General features: G+C 49.1%; 1 protein-coding gene across 1 annotated transcript in view; it reads left to right on the plus strand.

The window, feature by feature from the left end:
• Positions 1–7,687, plus strand: part of ARHGEF17 (Rho guanine nucleotide exchange factor 17) — a 176,004-nt gene extending 168,317 nt beyond the window's left edge. Inside the window, exons 20-21 of the mRNA XM_083735821.1 lie at positions 5,562–5,819; positions 6,203–7,687. Coding sequence (XP_083591947.1) covers positions 5,562–5,819; positions 6,203–6,378 — 434 coding nt within the window. The 3' untranslated portion in view covers positions 6,379–7,687. The remainder of the gene's footprint in view (positions 1–5,561; positions 5,820–6,202) is intronic.
• Positions 7,688–21,917: the final 14,230 nt, after the last annotated feature.

Raw genomic sequence — 21,917 nt, forward strand, 5'->3', positions numbered from 1 at the left:
AAACGCTGCCACCCTCCTGGTTGCATAGCAACACCCTCAATGTCATCTATCTCCTCCCCTCCCTCTGCCTGCGAGCTTTCTGAGTTCTTTATCTGAGTCTGGGAACTCTCGATGAAGGGGGCCAAACTAACCTACTCCTGCGCTGTCTGCATTTCCTCGTCTCCAGAGTCAGACTCTGGCGACCTATGGAACGGCATTCCTTCATCTCCAGAGTCAGCCTCTTCCCAGGTGTTTGATTCGGCCGCATCTCTTGACACCTGAGAATGACTCGGAGGCGCCCAGTTTTACAAGACTGGCAAGATGGGTGTCACTCGCAGGCAGAGGTCGACTAAGGGTGACATTTTCATGGTCGGGGGGAAATCCTGCTAGGTCCCCACCCCCTCTGCTAATCGTGGTTTTGCCTTCGCCCTCTAGCACCAGGCTTGGAAATATAAGAAACTGTCCTATATTGAATAAGACCATTGGTCCTTTTGGCTCAGCCTTTCCCAAAGTGGTCTCCCCGCTGATGCTTCAGGCTACAACTCCTGGTGGGAGTTATAGTGTCCAAAACATCTGGAGGGCACCAAGTTGGGGAAGCCTGGTCTGCTTTGACTGGCAATGGCTGTGCAGGGTTTCAAGATCTCCATTCAAGGTAGATGCTGTACCTTTAAGCTATAGATTCTTGGCTCTTGAGGTGCAGTAAGTGTCTAAAACAGTTCCCCAAACTTGGGTCTCCAGCTGCTTTTTTGGACTACAACTCCCATCATCCCTAGCTAGCAGGACCAGTAGTCAGGGATGATGGGAATTGTAGTCCCCAAACGGCTGGAGACCCAGGTTTGGGAAACACTGGTCTAGAATAAACTCGGGGAAACAGTTATAGGAGCCAAAAACTGAACTGGGTTGAAGTCAGAATGCCGTACATTTGTGAAAATATCTCCTGGGTAGCCAACGAAATGTCGCAGCTGAGAGCTAAGTAGAGCGTTGGGCTTAGAGCAATCAGTAAAAGGTAAAGGGACCCCTGACCATTAGGTCCAATCGTGACCAATTCTGGGGTTGCGGCGCTCTTCTCGCTTTACTGGCCAAGGGAGCCGGCGTACAGCTTCCGGGTCATGTGGCCAGCATGACTAAGCCGCTTCTGGCGAACCAGAGCAGCGCACGGAAACGCCGTTTACCTTCCCGCCAGAGCAATACCTATTTATCTACTTGCACTTTGACGTGCTTTCAAATTGCTAGGTTGGCAGGAGCAGGGACCGAGAAATGGGAGCCCACCCCGTCGCAGGGATTCAAACCGCCGACCTTCTGATTGGCAAGTCCTAGGCTCAGTGGTTTAACCCACAGCGCCACCTGGGTTCAAATTCTCACATAGCCATGGAAGCGTGTGACCTTAAGGCAGTCACTGTCTCCCATCCTGGCCTACCTCGCAGGGATATTATTGGGAGGGAAACCCCTTTTGCAGTCATTTTGAGCTCCTTGTATCTCTGAGGATGCTAAACTGGTAGTCAGCCAATCTCTGGTTGGAATTTCAGGGGGTGAGGCAGCATAAAGGATGAGAAGAAAACCACCCAAACGAAACATAAAAAGAGGATAATTTGATTTTATAACATGGTACGGCCAACATGTTTTGCCTTGTCACATTCTGCAGGAGCGAAAGGTGAGATGACCGCAGGAACTATATTAAGAGCGCTGCATTAAAAAACCTTACATAAGGTTATTGCATTAACATTCTTAATTTAGTCCTCCGTGTCATCTTTGCCTGGAGAAGATGACTCACCGAAACATGATGGGCACGGAACCTCGTAAAGCAACATTCCTGTACTCCTGACATCATTTTGAATTTTTGCCTCCTATAGTTCTTTTGGCTTCTGTCTTCATCTTGGCTGTAACAGGTAAGTCATCCAGGCAAACATTTCAGCCTCCACGCACACCCCAACATAACACACAACACCCCAACAGAGACACCTGCAATATGAGAACACTTACACTAACCAGCAGGGAATTCTAAGGAATATTTTCCCCTCCCCATTGAATCCTGTGAATTGGGGTTGGGGGTGTTTTTTGACAGGGGGCTTGTTTTGGAATGACCCAAACCTTTGAGCTTCCTTTGTGTTTCATTGCCACATATTTCTTCAAGATCATGTTGGTCAGAGGTTTGGGTAGGCGCCTTGAGTCAATAATAATAATAATAATAATAATAGTTTTATTATTTATACCCCACCCATCTGGTTGGGTTTCCCCAGCCACTCTGAGCAGCTGCCAACAGAATATTAAAAACACAATAAAACATCAAACATTACAAACTTACCTGAACAGGGTTGCCTTCCGATGTCTTCTAAAAATCAGGTGTTCATTTCCTTGATATCTGATGGGAGGGCGTTCCACAGGGCGGGCACCACCACTGAGAAGGCCCTCTGCCTGGTTCTCTGTAACCTCACGTTTCGCAAGGAGGGAACCGCCAGAAGGCCCTTGGAGCTGGACCTCAGTGTCCAGACTGAACGATGGGGGTGGAGATGCTATATATGGGCTGAGGCCGTTTAGGGCTTTCAATGTTGGCACCAACACTTTGACTCAGAAACGTACTGGGAGCCAATGTAGGTACTGGGAGCCAATGTAGGTCTTTCAAGACCAGTGTTACGTGGTCTCGGAGACCGCTCCCAGTCACCAGTCTAGCTGCCGCATTCTGGATTAGTTGTAGTTTCTGGGTCACCTTCAAAGGTAGCCCCACGTAGAGCACATTGCAGTAGTCCAAGCGGGAGAAAACCAGAGCATTCACCACTCTGGCAAGACAGTCTGCAGGCAGGTAGGGTCTCATCCTGTGTACCAGATGGAGCTGGTAGACAGCTGCCCTGGACACAGAACTGACCTGCGCCTCCATGGACAGCTGTGAGTCCAAAATGACTCCCAGGCAGTACACCTGGTCCTTCAGGGGCACAATTACCCCATTCAGGACCAGGGAGTCCTCCACACCCGCCCGCCCCGTCCCCCCAAAACAGTACTTCTGTCCTGTCAGGATCCAATCTCATATTGCAGGTGTATATGTTGGGGTGTTGTGTGTATGTTGGGGTGTGCGTGGAGGCAGAAAGGTTTGCTTGGATGACTTGACAGCCAAGATGAAGACAGGGGAGAGGGCCCTTGAGATCGAATCCTGCTTTCTGGTGTTTCCCCTGCCATCTGGCTAGCCACTGCGAATACAAGATGCTGGGTTACATGGACTGTTGGCCTGATCCAGTAGGCTCTTCTTCCTTGCCTATGGTCTACAGCCCTTTTCCCCAACTCCTTTTGCCATTGTATGGTGTCAGGGACTGGCTGGGGGATGAGGAACCCCTCTAGGCAAAGTCTCAAAGGAGGAAGGCTCAGAGCCCAAGTGGTGGGACACAGAGGACAAGTCATAGAGAGGGAAGGAGGGGAGGAATGGTTGGGTTCTGAAGAGGCGACAGGCTTTGGTGAGCAAGAAGAGCCAGTGAAGGAAGAAGTTCAGACGCAGCTGATGAAGTTCAGAGGCTGCAGAAGCATCCCAGGAGCTTGCCGTTCCTACTGTGTTAAGTTCCCATCCCCTCTTGTATCTGATGCCACAGAGAGCTGTGTGTGTAGCAGAACAAAGAGCGCAGGTTCCCAGCAGCAGCAGCCTAGTTTAATGATGAGTTTGGGGTATAATGGAGGTGTAAAAGATTTGGATTATTATAAAAGATGCAGGAGGAAAAGATTAATATAGGACCCACAAAGGGGAAGAGGGAAGTCCAGGAGATTCCTTGGAATCTTGTTTTTATGTTATATGTTGTATGTTTCTGGTTGTAAAAAAAATTATTTGAAAAACCATATACACACAGTGGACGCTTGGGTGGCGAACGTGATCTGTGCAGGAGGCACGTTCGCAACCCGCAGCGTTTGCAACCTGCAGCGCCGTGTCTGCACACGCCCAGGTTGCGATTCGGCACTTCTGCACATGCGCGACCGCTGAAACCCAGAAGTAACCCGTTCTGGTACTTCCAGGTTTCAGCACGTCCGTAACCTGAAAAAATGTAACCTGAAGCGTCTGTAACCCGAGGTATGACTCCGTGTGTGTGTGTGTGTGTGTGTAGATAGATAGATAGATAGATATAGATAGATAGATAGATGATAGATAGATAGATAGATAGATAGATAGATAGATAGAGTGGTACCTCGCAAGACGAAATTAATTCGTTCTGCGAGTTTTTTCATCTTGCGAATTTTTCGTCTTGCGAAGCACGGATTTTGGAAAAGCTTCAAAAATCACCAAAGTCTTCAAAAACCTCAAAAAAGGCTACCACACCGCGTGCTATGAGTTGCTTCTCGAAGTCAAGTCGCAACTGCACCCCCTGAATGCACGGTTTTAAGAAAAAGGAAACAAACTTGCAAGACGTTTTCGTCTTGCGAAGCAAGCCCATAGGGAAATTTGTCTTGCGAAGCAACTCAAAAAACGAAAAACTTTCGTCTTGCGAGTTTTCCGTCTTACAAGGCATTCGTCCTGCGAGGTACCACTGTAGATAGATAGATGATAGATAGATAGATAGATAGATAGATAGATAGATAGATAGCTAGCTAGCACAGGTTTCCACCACCAGAAGTGAAGTTTAAGCCTGCTTGGAGAACATCTGACTGGGGAGAAGGAGACATGGGGAAATAGGAGGCAAGAATCATCAGTCCTGGCAACTGTTTCATAGGGGCCAGTCCTGCATAGGAGGTATTCCTGCCCTTGTAGGCTGTTTCCTTGAATAAAAAGTTAACTTTTCTGCTTGTCCTTGCATCTTGAGTGCTGGCCTGTATCTGAACCAACCTTGACACACGGTGAAAAATGTAACGTCAGGTGGGTGGGAATGGGGGAGAACTGCTTTACTAACACAGGAAGCCAAGGACCACCTCAATCTCAGAAACAAGAAACATCTCATGAGTTGGTCTAAGGTGGCCTTTCCTAACATGTGTGTTCTGCGGATGTTGCTACCATAGCTGTCAACTGTCTCTTATTTGGCGGGAGACTCCCTTATGACAGCTCTGTGTCCCACTGCTGTCCCTTATTGATGATGTCCCTTAAATTTCCCGGGTTTCAAAGAAAGCAGCTCCTCTCCCTCCCTCTCTGCCGGCTAGGGAGGAGGGAGGCTCCAACTGTGCTGCTTGGCTGCGTTGCTCACCCAGTAAGGAGTCTAAGAACGACTGGGGGGTGGAGCTTGCATGCCTTGGGCCGATCAAATCGGCCGTGTTGCCTTTGCTCAGCGCTTCCCAGCGGAGAGGTGACGGTGGTTTTCCTTGCTGCATCCCCTTTGCCGGGTTGCTGCGCTGTGGGAACCACCACTTGAGGCTTCGTTTGGCTGCTGGCTGGATTTTCTGCCTTTGGCTCGGAGGGGCTCAGAAGTTGAACATACCTGTGATTGGAAAATCCCTTATTTTGGCTGCTGGTCCCTTATTTTCGAGGCTGCTGGTCACTTATTTTCAAATCTGTAACTTGACAGCTATGGTTGCTACCCAGTGGGCGGTGCTGGCAGGGTGGGCTGGTGGGAGTTGTAGTCCAAACCAGGTTGGGGAAAGAACCATCTAAGGACTCGCATGAACCACTCGCCTTGGGTTCGCAGGCTCAGATGCCATCATCCGCCAGCACAAGGCCGCTTGCTTGAGGATCACCGCCATCCTGGCCTGCAAAGACCTGCTGTGGATCGGCACCAGCGCTGGAGTGGTCCTGACTCTGCCCATGATGTCCAACGCCGCCTCCTTGAAGACCCCGCCATCGCCAGTGGGCCTCTCCCAGGGACACACAGGCCACGTCCGGTTCCTCACGGCCATCGAGCTGCCGGAAGGTTTCGACATCCTCTTTCCCCTGCCCAGGGATCCAGGTGGGTTCAAGTAAGACGAGGCAGAAGGGGCAGCCTGGGGTGAGATAACAATCGGGTTTTCCATCTGAGCAGGAAAGGTGTCCGTCAGGGATTCTCCAGCTGCGACGTCTGCATTGCAGGGGGCTGCACTAGATAATCATGTGGTGGCGGCGCGGTGGCAGCAGGAGGCCCCATTAGCTAAAGTGGTGCTTCAGGTTAAGAACAGTTTCAGGTTAAGAACGGACCTCCGGAACGAATTAAGTTCTTAACCCGAGGTTCCACTGTACATCTATGCATACATGCTTACAAATCTACATATGGTGCATACTTTGTCCCGGTCGCAGAATTTGGGTTATGCAGGTGCAGAAAGTAATATGACTCACTCCCCCCCCCCCTGCTTCTAGGTACAGAAAAGTCCAACGACTTGGAGAAACGGGACTCCACGAGGCACAGGCCCCCCAAGTCCAAGATGCTCATCATTAGCGGTGGCGACGGGTACGAGGACTTCCGGCTCACCAACAGCAGCGAGACAGTGGGGAGGGATGATAGCACAAACCACCTGCTCCTCTGGAGGGTCTGACGAGCAAGATGAGGAACAGGGCGGACCCCTCCGGAGGGAGAGAAGCCGGGAGAGGGAGAGATTGCGTCCCGTCCTCGCCGTCCCCACACGGACGCGTCCCCGTGTCTCATCTCCCACCCTGAATGTCTCGTGCGCAGGGTCGCCTTTCTGCATCCGCCGCGCGGAGTTAGCGGCGCGCCTCGGGACGGGCCGCGTGCGGAACCTCCAGAACGCAAATCCATGTTGCACGACTCGCGCTTGCTGCTGTGTCTTGAGTGTGTGTGGGGGGGTGCGCTCAGTGAGAGATTAGGTGCAGCCACCCTCATGTGCCAAGCCCCATTCAAATGGGACTAAGAGAGAGAGAAACCATTTAGGAATTCAGCCCTGCTTAGGAAAGGATTGTCTGCTCTGTGTGTGCTGCTTGGTTAGAAACGCCCAGCTCAGCCGAGGAGTTGTTGAATGTCGTCGTGTCTCCCGTTCTCGTCCGCTGAGGCCCCCAAGTCCAGATGGCCGGGGCAACTTCCCTCATCCTCACCAAACACAATCATTTTCCGCCCTCTCTTTGGTTTCTTCTCGCCTTCCTCCATCGGATACGGACGCAGAGCTACTCCACTCAATGCCACCCTTTCATTCATGCAAGAACCGCTCACCAAAAGCAGACACTGCACACCATCGTCTCGCCAACTTTTGCGAGCCACACTGCCGCCAGCATCCAGATAACTTGGGGGTGGGGGTGTCTGTTTGTGTATAAATTACCTTTATTTATTGCCGGTTAGGAGGAGGAGCTGCTCCAGAAAGGAGGGGAATGGGGAGGCAGATTGACACTGTTTCTGAGCAATTTCCAAAGAGATTGGGATGGTGGGATGGAGAGCGGCTTTGGTCCCTTGTCACGGTCAGAGACGCCCCTGAGTCTGGCCTCAGTTGTGATAACCGCAGGGTTGTCCCCGCACATCAGTGTTCGAAGACGTAAGGCTGTGTCGGGTTGCAGTGTTGATGATGGTTGCTACCCAAGATGGCGGCTGGAGTTTGTGTCTGCTGAGAAGGAAGGGGAAAGAGGTTGGGCATGGAGAAAGCCCGTTCTGGATGGGGGGGGCAGCAGAGACAAAATACAAGAATCTTGACAGGATAATTGTGCAATATTGAGCAGCATTCCCCACCAACCCCGCACAGGCCAGGAGGCCGCACCACAGAGGCCTCATCCGTTACCAGGGCAACCGTACTCCATGTTGTCAGGGGGTGGGTGGGCAGGAGTTTGCACCACCCTGGTCTTCTACCTTGTACAGTATTTATGATTTATTTGTTGTGGTTGTTTTTTTTTGTTTTTTTTATTTTTTTATTTTTAAAGAAAACCTAGCTACCGTTTGTGGAGGGAGGCAGTGAGTTGAACAGTTAGCGGCGGTTAATTTAATCAAGCTCGAAATCTTCCGTTGTGAGAGGGGTAAATTTGCCTCAGAGACCGAAGGGTCTCCACAGGCAGATTGAAGGCCGTCCTTAATACTTTGAACGAAGTTAGATCCCCGCTAGACTCATTGTGAACATGGTTGAGGGCTGGGGAGAAAGCGGGCTGCATTTCACTAGCTGACCATGGGACGTATTCTGGGGACACATCAGTTGCCGGGTTTCCTGCAAAGATTCCTGAAGGAGGCAAACCATTGCTTGATCCTGCAAGGAACCTCTCGGCTGCCCAGTCCTCTGCGTATTTACTCAGAAGTACGTCCCGCTGACTTTCAGTGGTGCTTACTCCCAGGTAAGTGTGTGGGAGATTGCAGCCTTCATGCTCTGAGACGAGAGTTCTCACTCGGGATCACATTAAACCCGCCTTTGCCAAACTTCGGCTGATGGGTCTGGTGCGAGTTGGAAGTCCGAAACGCCCGGAGGTTGTCGGGTTGACCAGAGGCACATGTTGTGTGCACGGTTGGGTTGTCGATTTAAAATGAATTGGGAGGCTGTTGGCATTCCAATAACCAGATGAATAGGCCATGCATTATGGAAGCCAGAACACCTCTCAAGGGCATTGCCAAGGGTGGGGAAAGGGTTCTGGGGGAGCAAGATGTCAAACCAATGTCCCCTCTTCCAAAGTGAAGGTGAAGCATCTCATGTCTCCACTCAATACCCCCAACTTCCCCTAAGACAGGAATATAGCTGATACAGTGGTGCCCCGCAAGACGGAAAACCCGCTAGACGAAAGGGTTTTCCGTTTTGGAGGTGCTTCGCAAAACGAATTTCCTATGGGCTTGCTTCGCAAGACGAAAATGTCTTGCAAGTTTCTGCGGGGGTTTTTTCCTCCCCCCCCTTTTCCCAAGCCGCTAAGCCGCTTATCAGCTGATCCGCTATGCCGCTAAGCCGCTTAACAGCTGATCCGCTAAGCCGCTAATAGCACTAAGCCGCTTAACAGCTGATCCGCTAAGCCGCTTAGCAGCTGATCCGCTAAGCCGCTTAGCAGCTGATCCGCTAAGCCGCTAATAGCGCTAAGCCGCTTAACAGCTGATCCGCTAAGCCGCTTATCAGCTGATCCGCTAAGCCGCTAATAGCGCTAAGCCGCTAATGCGCTTGCTTCGCAAGACGAAAAAACCGCAAGACGAAGAGACTCACGGAATGGATTCTTTTCATCTTGCGAGGCACCACTGTACCTTGAACCAAGAACAAGATCTCCTTATAAACATATACATAGTGTTGCTTATGCACCGACACACGATGCCGATGAAGACATTAAAGAAAAGAATTGTTTTCAGCTGGATGCTGAAAGAGACGCCTGGGTGATTTTAATGCAGGCATAGGCAAACTCAGCCCTCCAGATGTTTTGGGACTACAATTCCCACCATCCCTGACCACTCGTCCTGTTAGATAGGGATCATGGGAATTGTAGTCCCAAAACATCTGGAGGGTCAAGTTTGCCTATGCCTGTTTTAATGCAAGAGTTGGGCAAGATGTCGATCTGTGGCCTGGAACTATTGGGAAAGAAGGAATTGGCAACAGCAACCACAATGAAATACTACTTTTGACTATTTGTGCAGCGCACAACCTTGTTATTGGCAACAGACTCTTTCGACAAATAAATTTAAAACATTATGGAGGCGCCCTTGGTCGAACCGCTGGCACCTCTTAGACTATGTGATTGTCTGAGCTGGAGATTGCTGAGATGTGTGAACAGAGCTATGGTGACTTCTGGACACATCACCAATTAATACGCTCCATGATGGCTGTCAAGATTGTACCTCAACGCAGACTTCAGGAAGGGAAACCAAAGCGCAAAATGAACACTCGAGCCCTTCAAGATCCCATTAAGCGGGATTGCTTCCAAAGGACCGTCTGTGTTCAGAGTTCCCTGATAACATTGAGGAACACTAAAAAACATCCATTATTGCAGCCTGTGAACAAACTATTGGTATCAAACCAAGAAACACCAGGACTGGTTTGATGAGAATGACAGTGAGACAAGAAAAGGAAGGCCTTTCAGATGTGGCAAAGAGATAGAAACTGCGCCACTGAGGAAAAACCTATGCCAATGTGAAGGCTGAGGTTCAAAGAACCAGAGAACTAAAGAACACCTGGTGGATAAAAAAAGCTCAAGAGATCCAGCAGTTAGCTGACGCTCATGATGCACAGAGTTTCTTTAAAGCCACAAATACCATCTATGGGCCAATAAATCATGGCATTTGCCCCCTATGCTCAACAGAAGGTAAAGGGACCCCTGACCATAAGGTCCAGTCGTGGCCGACTCTGGGGTTGCGGTGCTCATCTCACTTTATTGGCCAAGGTGAACCAGAGCAGCGCACGGAAACGCCGTTTACCTTCCCGCCACAGCGGTACCTATATATCTACTTGCACTGGTGTGCTTTCAAACTGCTAGGTTGGCGGGAGCAGGGACTGAGCAACGGGAGCTCACCCCATCACAGGGATTCGAACCGCCGACCTTCTGATCGGCAAGTCCTAGGCTCTGTTGTTTAACCCACAGTGCCTCCCGGGTCCCCTACAGACGGTACCACACTCCTAAAAGCTATTGCACTGCACTGGAAAGAACATTACCAGCATCTCCTTAAACACAACTCCCCTCACAGATTCCGCAAAAACAAATTAAGAGATGAGCTCGCAGTATCTCCAAATCTGGGAGAGTTGTGTACAGCTATTAACCAAATGAAAAACAACAAAGCCGGCCGACCTGATGGGATACCTGCTGAAGTCTTCAAAGTGGGTGGAATTGAACTTGCACAACAACTTCACAAGCTCAATGAAAAAAATATGGGAGAGGAGATCCCAGCAGACTTTAGGGATGTCAAAATTATCAGTCTGAGGCTACCCTTCCTGAATCCCAGAATGGTTTTAGACCTTCCAGGGGGACAGTAGACATGATTTTTCTCTGCTCGGCAGTGTCAAGAAAAATGCAGAGAGCAAAACCAACCCCTGTATATGGTGTTTATTGACCTGACTAAGGCCTTCAACACTGTAAATTGTAACGCCCCGTGGAATGTCCTTCTGAAAATTAGCTGCCCATATAAATTTGTAAACCTCATTCGGCTCCTCCATGATAATATGACAGCAACAATCGCAGATAACAATGGCTCTCAAAATGAACCATTCACAGTGGGGTCAGGTGTTAAACAGGGTTCTGTTATCGCCCCAACTCAATTTATTATTTTCATTGCCATGATCCTACACTTTGTCAAAGGAATACTCCCCACCGGAGTAGAAATCATATATTGTACAGATGGAAAGCTCTTTAATCTGAATAGGCTGAAAATGACCTCCAAAGCATCCTAGATATCTTCGCAGAAGCTTGTGAAAAGCTTGGTCTGTTGCTCAACATCCAAAAAACCAAAGTGCTGCACCAACAAGCACAAAACAACATTTCTGCTGCACCACAATTCCAACTCAATGGGGTAACTTTCAGAAATGTTGATCACTTCTCCTACCTGGGCAGTTATCTTTCCACAAGGGCCAACATTGATGCCGAAATCCAGCACTGCCTGAGCTCTGCGAGTGCAGCTTTCTCCTGATTGAAGTGCAGAGTGTTCGAGGACCGGGACATTCGCAGGGTAACAAAAATGCTTGTTTACAAAGCTATTGTACTACTAAACTTGCTGTATGCCTGTGAAACATGGACCACTTATAAACACCATCTCCAACTCCTAGAAAGATTCCATCAACTGTGTCTCCAAAAAAATTTACACATCACTTGGAAAGACAGGCGAACTAATGCCAGTGTACTGGAAGAAGCAAAGATCACCAGTGCCGAAGCGATGATTCTTCGACATCAACTTCGCTGGACTGGTCATGTTGTGCGGATTCCTGATGATCGTCTTCCAAAGCAACTACTCTATTCCGAACTTAAAAATGGAAAGCATAATGCTGGTGGTCAACAAAAGAGGTTTAAAGACTGTCTCAAGGCAAATCTTAAAAAAGGTATATACACCAACAATTGGGAAACACTGGCCTGCGAGCGCTCCAGTTGGAGAACAGCCTTTGTACCAAAGGTGTCATGGGCTTTGAAGACGCTTGAACTCAGGACGAAAGGGAGAAACGTGCTAAGAGGAAGGCACGCTTGGCAAATCCACACCATGATCAACTTCTGCCCAGAAACCTAAGTCCCCAGCGTGGAAGGACTTGTGGACCCAGAATTAGCCTCCACAGTCACTTACAGACTCACTGTTAAGATCACGTTCATGGAAGACAATCTTACTCAGGTGCGAGCGATTGCCAAAGAAGAAGAAAATATTTGTTTATACTGAAGAGTTTGTTTAGATTAGGTCCTAGAGATAGAAAATTTCAGCCAGACTTCATATGAGTTAGGTACAAAATTTAAAATCCCTCCATCCTACCCATCCACTTTATAAAAAGACCAAAGGCAACTTACATCATACAACTGAGTTTCATAATCCGCATTTACGACTAGACCTCAGATTTTGAAGCCAAATGGTAAAGGTCTGACACTCAGCTTTGCAATAATAAAAGGTCCAGTTGTGGCCGTCTCTGGGGTTGCGGCGCTCATCTCGCTTTATTGGCCGAGGGAGCCGGCGTACACCTTCCGGGTCATGTGGCCAGCATGACTAAGCTGCTTCTGGCGAACCAGAGCAGCTCACGGAAACGCCGTTTACCTTCCCGCAGGAGTGCTACCTATTTATCTACTTGCACTTTCAAACTGCTAGGTTGGCAGGAGCAGGGACTGAGCAACGGGAGCTCACCCCGTCGCGGGGATTCGAACCACTGACCTTCTGATTGGCAAGTCCTAGGCTCTGGACTAGCGCCACCCGCGTCCCATTTTGCAATAATAATAATAATAATAATAATGCTATAATTTGTACCCTGCCCATCTGACCAGGTTGCCCCAGCCATTCTGGGCAGCTTCCAACAAAATATAAAAACAGTCATACATCAAACATTTAAAACTTCCCTATCCAGGGCTGCCTCCAAGTGTCTTCTAAAAGTCAGATAGTTGCTTATTTCCTTGACATCTGATGGGAGGGCGTTCCACAGGGCGGGCGCCACCACTGAGAAGACCCTCTGTCTGGTTCACGTCTCATTGCTGAACTCCCCCTAGGATGTTTTGGAATCCATAGGATGGACTGGCGCACTTAGAAAATTGAGTTTTTGATTCAAAGCCACTCAGCCTGGATTTGATGTGTATTTCTTTTCGCGCGGGCTGTGTGTGTGTGTGTGTTTGTGTGTGCTGTTTGTCTCAATTGGATCACGTGATGAGCGCCGAGGACTCTTTCAGAAATGAGTCCCGAGGAGCAAGCTTTAATCTGCATACCCTGGCAGAATGCAACACGCAATGCACATAATCTGATTCAGAAGCTGTTTCCATGAAATGCGGAAAACGCACCCATATTAGCTCTTTTAATCTGCATCTATTCTCAGTGCTTTAATTTTGCAATCCCCGTTTCCATACCTTTCTTTGAAACCAGGAGGGATGGGAACTGTGTTTTCGGAACAGGGATTCTGCTCAGGATATACAGGTCACGGAGGGGCCTGACCCTGAACAGTTGTTTGCATTCCAGAAATAGAATTTAGGAGGTCACAGACTGCGTGTCTTCATCATGACCTTGCCATCTACAAAATGGAACACAGAGATATAAAATCCTTCCTTAAATTGGTGTATACCTGTGAAAATTAAGCAGCCCTGATTCAATCTTGCCACTTGCAGGAGCTCACCAGTTTGCCTTAGACAGCCGTTCCATCTTCAGATTTGGGGTTAACAAACTGACCAGCCTTACAGGGTTGTTGTAATGATTACATGTGGAACGCTTGAAATACTCCATGGGCTAAGGTCAAATCATACTGTGTGAGTGCAATGTAGGAAGGGAAGATTTTTGCCTGTTGCTCTGTCTTCGCGTTAGAATGTTAAGCATTTTGCGCTTGGAGACTCTGCAGATTGCCCAGGCGGTATGCAAAATGAACGCGGAAGCTTTGCAGATACCCCAGGCGATGTACAAAACATCTCCGATCCGTTCGTTCACGTTCTCCATCTTCTGCTGAGCCAAATCAACTACAAAATGCAAAATCCCCCACGGACCCGGTTAGCGTTACGAACGTTCCCTGTGTGTCCACGCGAGTTCCCTGGGTTTGTGCTTGCTCGCAAGCCAACTCATGTTCACCCCAGCAGGTGCATGAGTGTGTGGGTTTTAGGGGTCCCCCCTAACCTGTCTTACTGAGGCCAGGCCAAGAATCTCCCAAGTGTGGAAGGCAGCGCAGGTGTAGGCAAAGTGATGCTCTGCAGATGTTGTTAGACTACAACTTCAAGCAGCAAGGCCAAAGTTGAGGGATAGCAGGAATTGTAGTCTGGCAACCTTCTATGGGCTAGCTGTGGTGCAGGATCACAGATTGTTGTTGTTGTTTAGTCGTTTAGTCATGTCTGACTCTTCGTGGCCCCATGGACCAGAGCACGTCAGGCACTCCTGTCTTCCACTGCCTCCCGCAGTTTGGTCAAACTCATATTGGTAGCTTCAAGAACACTGTCCCACCATCTCGTCCTCTGTCGTCCCCTTCTCCTTGTGCCCTCCATCTTTCCCAACATCAGGGTCTTTCCCAGGGAGTCTTCTCTTCTCATGAGGTGGCCAAAGTCTTGGAGCCTCAGCTTCAGGATCTGTCCTTCCAGTGAGCACTCAGGGCTGATTTCCTTCAGAATGGATTGGTTTGATCTTCTTGCAGTCCATGGGACTCTCAAGAGTCTCCTCCAGCACCAGAATTCAAAAGCATCCATTCTTTGGCGATCAGCCTTCTTTATCACAGACAAAAGTAGACATCTGTTATTAGCTCCTGTGGGTGCTCTAGGTTACCATAGGCAAGCAACCTCTTGGCCGTTGCAAAACTAAGGACTTTCATAGAATCATAGAGTTGGAAGAGACCACAAGGGCCGTCGAGTCCAACCCCCTGCCAAGCAGGAAACACCATCAGAGCACTCCTGACATATGGTTGTCAAGCCTCTGGTTGACAACCATGTTTCATGTTTGACTAGTGACTGCCATGTAAACCCGTCACAAAGGACCGGAAGGGAGAACCTCATAACTGATGGGTGGGACCTAACTTTAAAAGGGGATCGGACAAATTCATGGAGCAGAGGGCTTTCAGTGGTTTCTGGCCACATTGGCCACACTCTGCTGCCACAATGGGAGGCATCAATGCTTCTGTTGCTGGAAACCACAGGAGGGGAGAGTTGCTCTTGTGTTCGAATCCTGCTCGCATGTTTCCCACAGGCATCTCATCGGTCCCTGTGGACTGATCCAGCCCCCTCTTCTTAGGCTTTTAACTTGCGGCCTGATCCTGTGTGCAGGTTTAGACCAAAGTTGCCCCACCACATTCAATGGGGCTAGGTACGTCGGCTCTCTGACATCTGGGAAACCCTGCTATAGACCCCTGGTCATTATGGGATGGATGATTCAGCATCAGAAACAAACTGACGATAAGCAAGTCCTGTCCCCCCCAAATAATAGCGGTCAATGTTTCCCATTTTTTAATGGAAATTCCCTTATTCCAAATAGGATTCCTCGCAAGAAAAAGGGAAAGTTGACAGCTGTGCCCCAAATACCCAAAGTTAGTTTGGCAGCACTTCTATGCAAGAATCAGATACGACACTCACTCACCCCACTTTCCTCTCTAGGTTTTCCGAGACAAAGTTTACTTCCTGCATTCTCAAAAGAGCTATGATGCTCACGGATCTCCCTTGGTCTTGTTTCGAGATTCGAACACTCAAAGGGGTGGAATTGTTTATAGCCCTCTGGCAGGCTTCTTCAACATGGCCCCTTACCCGGGTCATAACTGCCAGCAGCTGACATTTGCAAGACATCTAGAGGGCAGCGTGGTGGGGAAGGCTTCTCTGTGGCTTGAAAAGTGAATGCATTCCCTACTCCAAAAGGAATGTGCATTCCTGGACCTCTGGCATCGATAAGTTTTGAGGGGTGCTCCTGATGCACTGTTTTGTTGACGAACACCACAAAACCTGCGTCAGACGTAACCTGTTATGTGTATCCAAAATGACACTGGAAATACATTTGGGGGCTAAGGATACACAATAGAGAAGCTTTGCTTACGGCGTTTATACATGCATGCTCCGTTTATCCCGCTCTCGCCTCTGGTCAAATAGGTTGTGCAGGTTTCTGAAGCACCACAGCACAAACCTGCCAGGCCTGTTTGACCAAGGGCGAGTGTACATTGCCATGAACAGCACTTCCTCTTCCTAACTCCTTTCATTCCTTGCGCCTAAAAGACATATAAATATTGATTAATTGGTTCCTACTACGGGAAGCAGCTGTTTTGAATTCTGATTCTAGTCCTCAGTGATGTGTGTGGCCTGGTGCCTGTACGCAACCTTGCTCCAATGAACTTAATGTGCAAAAAAAATTTTGCTTTCCCAATGGCTGGCTTTGCCACAAAGAAACATATCTTTTGTGCAGGTCTTGGGAATAGGAGCCAAAGAGGCGCAAAGGCTTCACTCTTCCTGGGAAGCACACAATCTGCCATGAAAAGCCCTCCCTGCTCCTTAATCCTGTGCGTTGAGAATATGCTGTCCTTGCTCAGTGGCGTGCACTCTGCACATGTTCAGAGGCATTTCCCCCTCCTAATCTATTCACATATCCCAGGACTCGGTTGTGACATCGTATAGATTTTCTGGGCTGAGGATCAACACGAAATGAAGCCCAGGCTGGGTACCGAAATGTGAACATTTGGATATTTGTGGAATGTGGCTCCCACATCATCACCAAATATAGCGACTGATGTAATGGGGGAAGCATTTCTGAAAACCTCCACTCCACGGTCTGCCTTTGCAGTGTTGCGCTTGTGGTTGTTGTTGTTGTGGTTGCATGGAAAACACCTTAAACAGAATGACTTTGGAGTGGAAAAGGCTGGTGGTAGCAAGTCTCTCTTTCCAGTGACAACCCGCTCCTCCCCATCTCAAAGTTTAACTCTCTTACTGACCTCCTTGGCTGCCGAAGACTTACTGTAAATATTGGTATATATCGCCTCCTCTGTACATAACGCCCTCCAGTCTTGATTGTCGATACATAACGCCCTCGAGTCTTGATTGTCGATTTAATGGCATATTTTTATATACTTGTTTAAGTTTTCACCGGCGCGAGCGAGGGTGCCGACACACAGTCTTTTTAAGTTATGATGACAACTCTTAAGCGTTGAATTGAAAGACGAGGACAAAACAGGGAAGAGCAAAGAAACAGAACAAAATTCCTTGCCCAAAACATTACCGATTCCAGTGAGATGTTAACAATTATTAGTCCTGGGGTTTTATTTTATTTTTTATTTTTTCGTCACTGTGGGTTCCTAGTCATTAAAGGTCACTGGTGCCAGAACCCAGCCTTGGCGTGTGGACTCTTCTTTTGCAGGCTTCGGCCGGATTAGGGGACGGGGCAGTGAGCTTTCCCATTGGACAGAGTTGGCAAAAGAGTTCTCTGTTTTGTTTTACCTTATTTCGTTTTCACAAGTGTTGCACCTTCCGCTGAACCTCCTGGTGGTCCAGACACTGACTGAGGATGCATGCTGGCGTAATTTTAATAGTTTTAATTATTATTTATACCTTGCTCATCTGGCCGGGTTTCCCCAGCCACTCCGGGCAGTTCCCAGCAGCATATTAAAAACACGATGAAACATCAAACATTAAAAGCTTCCCTAAACGGGGCTGCCTTCAGATGCCTTCTAAAAGCCAGATAGTTGTTTATTTCCTTGACATCTGATGGGAGGGTGTACCACAGGGCGGGTGCCACCACCGAGAAGGCCTTCTGCCTGGTTCCCTGTAACCTCACTTCTCGCAGGGAGGGAACTGCCAGAAGACCCTCGGAGCTGGACCTCAGTGTCTGGGCTGGATGATGGGGGTGGAGATGCTCCTTCAGGTCTACTAGGCCGAGGCCGTTTAGGGCTTTCAAGGTCAGCACCAACACTTTGAATTGTGCTCAGAAACATACTGGAAGCCAATGTAGGTCTTTTGCAATGTGGCTGGAAGTGCAGGATTCTGTCCACACAGGATAAGAATGTGAGTTGAGGGGGAGGGGGGAAACATCAGGTTCAAGGTGCCTCCAGTCACACCTTTCTAACCCAGTTCCCTTAAAAAAATCATTGCCCCCTTGATTCCAAAAAACTCGCCCCAGTGCCCTGTACCCTACCATAGAAAAAACATCTTTCAAAATAGCAGTTTGCACGACCCACCTAGGAAGAGAATAACAATGAAACTCCGAACAGTATATTCATCCCCCATTTATTCCAAATCCAATTTAAACTATTTAATTCAGCAAAATGGAACAGCTTGATCCGGAGATGGCAGCATTTCGAAGTTTCTCATTTACAAAGTCTTCCTCATTTGTACCTCTCTCACACTTCCTCCTTACCCCCACCCCACACCCTCAGTATCCTAGGGTACAACCAACTTGGGGAGCTCTAGCAAGAGCAACACACTTTTTAAAACCAACAAACGTTTTGAACTTTGGAAAGTGACAAGGAATCAAACGATGAACAGGAAGATGTCTAAAAGCTCTGTAAACGGATCAGGACGAGTCTGGAAGTTGTTACATAACCTCCCCGTAAACAAACCAGAGCATATGCTCAACAGAGATCAGGTATAATCTAACTTCCACTTTGTGTGAGTATATCAGGATGTAAGGTGAAAGAACCCCTGACCATTAGGTCCAGTCATGGACGACTCTGGGGTTGCGGCGCTCATCTCGCTTTATTGGCCGAGGGAGCCGACATACAGCTTCCAGGTCATGTGGCCAGCAGGACTAAGCCACTTCTGGTGAACCAGAGCAGCGCACGGAAACGGCGTTTACCTTCCCGCCGGAGTGGTACCTATTTATCTACTTGCACTTTGACGTGCTTTCGAACTGCTAGGTTGGCAGGGGCAGGGACCGAGCAACGGGAGCTCACCCCGTCGCGGGGATTCAAACCGCCGACCTTCTGATCGGCAAGTCCTAGGCTCTGTGGTTTAACCCACAGCGCCACCCACGTCCCATATCAGGATGAGGGCCCAGTAAATCGGGCAGAGGGCGCTGGGTGTTCTCGAAGCCAACCATTTCTAAGTAGTCTGTACACAGTTTCTGATCCATGATAAAGGGAATTCTACGAAGGTGTGTTCAGATGGGCTGGGCTGGGCCTCAGTTATGTGGCGACAGCAGCGGGGCAAGAGCTGGTTGGCAAGCTGATGTTTAAAGGAGAATATGCACAGACTGAAGTCAGAGCTAACCTACATGCGCAAATCCACTGGAAGGAAAACTGGGTCACCAGCAGTCACTGGGGCCACCGTGGGGTCCTGGCATACACAGTCGGGCTGCAATTGCTCTCTTATTTAAAAGGTAAAGGGACCCCTGACCGTTAGGTCCAGTCATGGCCGACTGGGGTTGCGGCACTCATCTCTCTTTATAGGCCAAGGGAGCCGGTGTACAGCTTCCAGGTCATGTGGCCAGCAGGACTAAACTGCTTCTGGTGCAACGGGACACCGTGACGGAAAGCAGAGCGCACGGAAACGCTGTTTACCTTCCCACCGGAGCGGTACCTATTTATCTACTTGCACTTTGACATGCTTTCAAACTGCTAGGTTGGCAGGAGCTGGGACAGAGCAGCGGGAGCTCATCCTGTCGCAGGGCTTCGAACCACCGATCGGTAAGCCCAAGGCTCAGTGGTTTAGACCAGTGTTTCCCAACCTTGGTCCTCCAGCTGTTTTTTAACTACAACTCCCATCATCCCTGACTAGCAAGACCAGTGGCAAGGGATGATGGGAATTGTAGTCCAAAAACAGCTGGAGGCCCAAGGTTGGGAAACACTGGTTTAGACCACAGCGCCACCCGCATCCTCCTCTTATTTAATGCATAGGTATAAATAACGGGGCACGGGTGGCGCTGTGGGTTAAAACACAGAGCCTAGGACTTGCCAACCAGAAGGTCGGTGGTTTGAATCCCCACTACGGGGTGAGCTCCCATTGCTCGGTCCCTGCTCCTGCCAACCTAGCAGTTTGAAAGCACCTCAAAGTGCAAGTAGATAAATAGGTACCGCTCCGGCGGGAAGGTAAACGGCGTTTCCGTGCGCTGCTCTGGATTGCCAGAAGCGGCTTAGTCCTGCTGGCCACATGACCCAGAAGCTGTACGCCAGCTCCCTCAGCCAGTAAAGCGAGATGAGCGCCGCAACCTCAGTGTCGTCCGTGACTGGACCTAATGGTCAGGGGTCCCTTTACCTTTTTATAAATAACTGAGAGCAGAACTGTTTGCACAGCAGAACTGTTTGCACAACAGGACTTTCCCCCCCATCTCCCTCTGCTGTACACCTAAATCTGTTCTGGGTTTTCCACCAACCTCCCATAGCAGACATTTGGGGAGTGGAGCATTGAGCAAGCAGAAGTTCTGCTTCCGCAGCTCTTTAGTTGACTACGGCCCTAAATCCGCACCACTTTTCCCATAAGGTACATCTCTAGGGTGCTTCCTGGTCTCCCGAGTCCCTGCTCTCCTATCGATCAAGCAAAACAAGCCCTGTTAGGGAGAACAGGCCTGCCTAATGATGCCAGTCTGCCAGTTAAATGCCAGGTGCAGACTTGGCAGGTGTTTTGCACAAACCGCCTGCTCAAGTGGCGGGCTGGGGGGGGGGAGGCCTCCTGCCGGTCTAGGTATCCATCAAAAAGCCACTCATCATGGCATATTATTGGTAAACCTCTTGGCATTTCCAAATGGGCAAAACAACTGCCGCCGCCAACCAAACTTCTAGGAGAAAATACTGGGCGAGGTGCAATAGCCTTGGTTGTCTTCAAAGCACTCTTAAGGCCTGTTTACGTGATGCAACAGGGGTCAAGCATTTAAGCCCAATTTGGGGTTTCGATGTTTACGTGGGCTGCTTTTGTTGACAAGCAGTGGGTTATGGAAGGGCAATTGATCCTTAAGATTCAGCCTGTCTGACTTTCTTATGATGACACCCGGCCCTGGACTTCTTGAGACATCGAGCTGCAGAATCCCAATCTAGTTTCTCATAAGAAAAGCCTGCAGGATCAGGCCAGTGGCCCCAGCTAGTCCAGCATCAGGGGCCGATCAGATGCCCCAAATTCTTCTCCTACTCCAATTTTTGCTCTTCTGCTCAGATCTGAATTTGATTCAGATTTCTTGCTTCCGTTCAACCCCACCGACCTGGGCAGTTGTGCTCCCTTTACAAATGTGGCCTGGCTGAAAAGTAAGGTGAGATACATACAGTGGTACCTCAGGTTACAGACGCTTCAGGTTACAGACTGCACGAACCCAGAAATAGTACCTCGGGTTAAGAACTTTGCTTCAGGATGAGAACAGAAATCGTGCAGCAGCGGTGTGGCAGCAGCAGGAGACCCCGTTAGCTAAAGTGGTGCTTCAGGTTAAGAACAGTTTCAGGTTAAGAACGGACCTCCGGAACAAATTAAGTACTTAACCCGAGGTACCACTGTACTAGATTTGGGGAGGGGGTCAGATAGCTCGGCTAGTTTCTGATCCATTCTGATACATATATGAGGAGCTGACACACCAGACCAACCCTGTGTGACATGCCAGTTCTGGGGGGCAGGCAGAGGGCGCAGGAAGAAAGGGGGAGCAGAGCCGAGCACAAGGAGTCTTCATTTTTTTAAATTGCTTTGTGTGCCCACGTCTAATCTCACCCCTTTCTTAAAATTTATTTCCTGCTGTGGGTTTTCCTTTTTGCAAATCTACCAAAGAATGAAAACAAAACCAGGATTCAGGGGTTTTTCTCTGGACGGCGGAGGGCATGTGCCCCATTGGTATAATGGTGGTGGAAATGCTATGTAGGATCGATCAATCAATCAATGTTTATTGCAGTTGAAAGACCAGATAGCAAAATGAACCACAGCAACAACATCAGCACCGGGGGGGGGGGGGGCGGAGGCAGTAGACGGAATTGAAAATTCCCTATGAACTTCTATGCATTAAAAACAGCATACCTTCAGCTAAAATCTTTATTCCAGAGTTTAAAATCAGTACTCATTCAAGGGGAAGAGGGACAAAAAACAAGGGGGGGGGCTTGAGGAAGGTCAGTTGGGGTGGAGTGAGATTCTTCTGGGGAATGTTGGAGGGTAAGAGAGTGTGTGCAGCCCCCAAACATACCTG

Source organism: Podarcis gaigeae (assembly GCF_964106915.1).
Source record: "Podarcis gaigeae genome assembly, chromosome: 4".
Taxonomy (NCBI): domain Eukaryota; kingdom Metazoa; phylum Chordata; class Lepidosauria; order Squamata; family Lacertidae; genus Podarcis; species Podarcis gaigeae.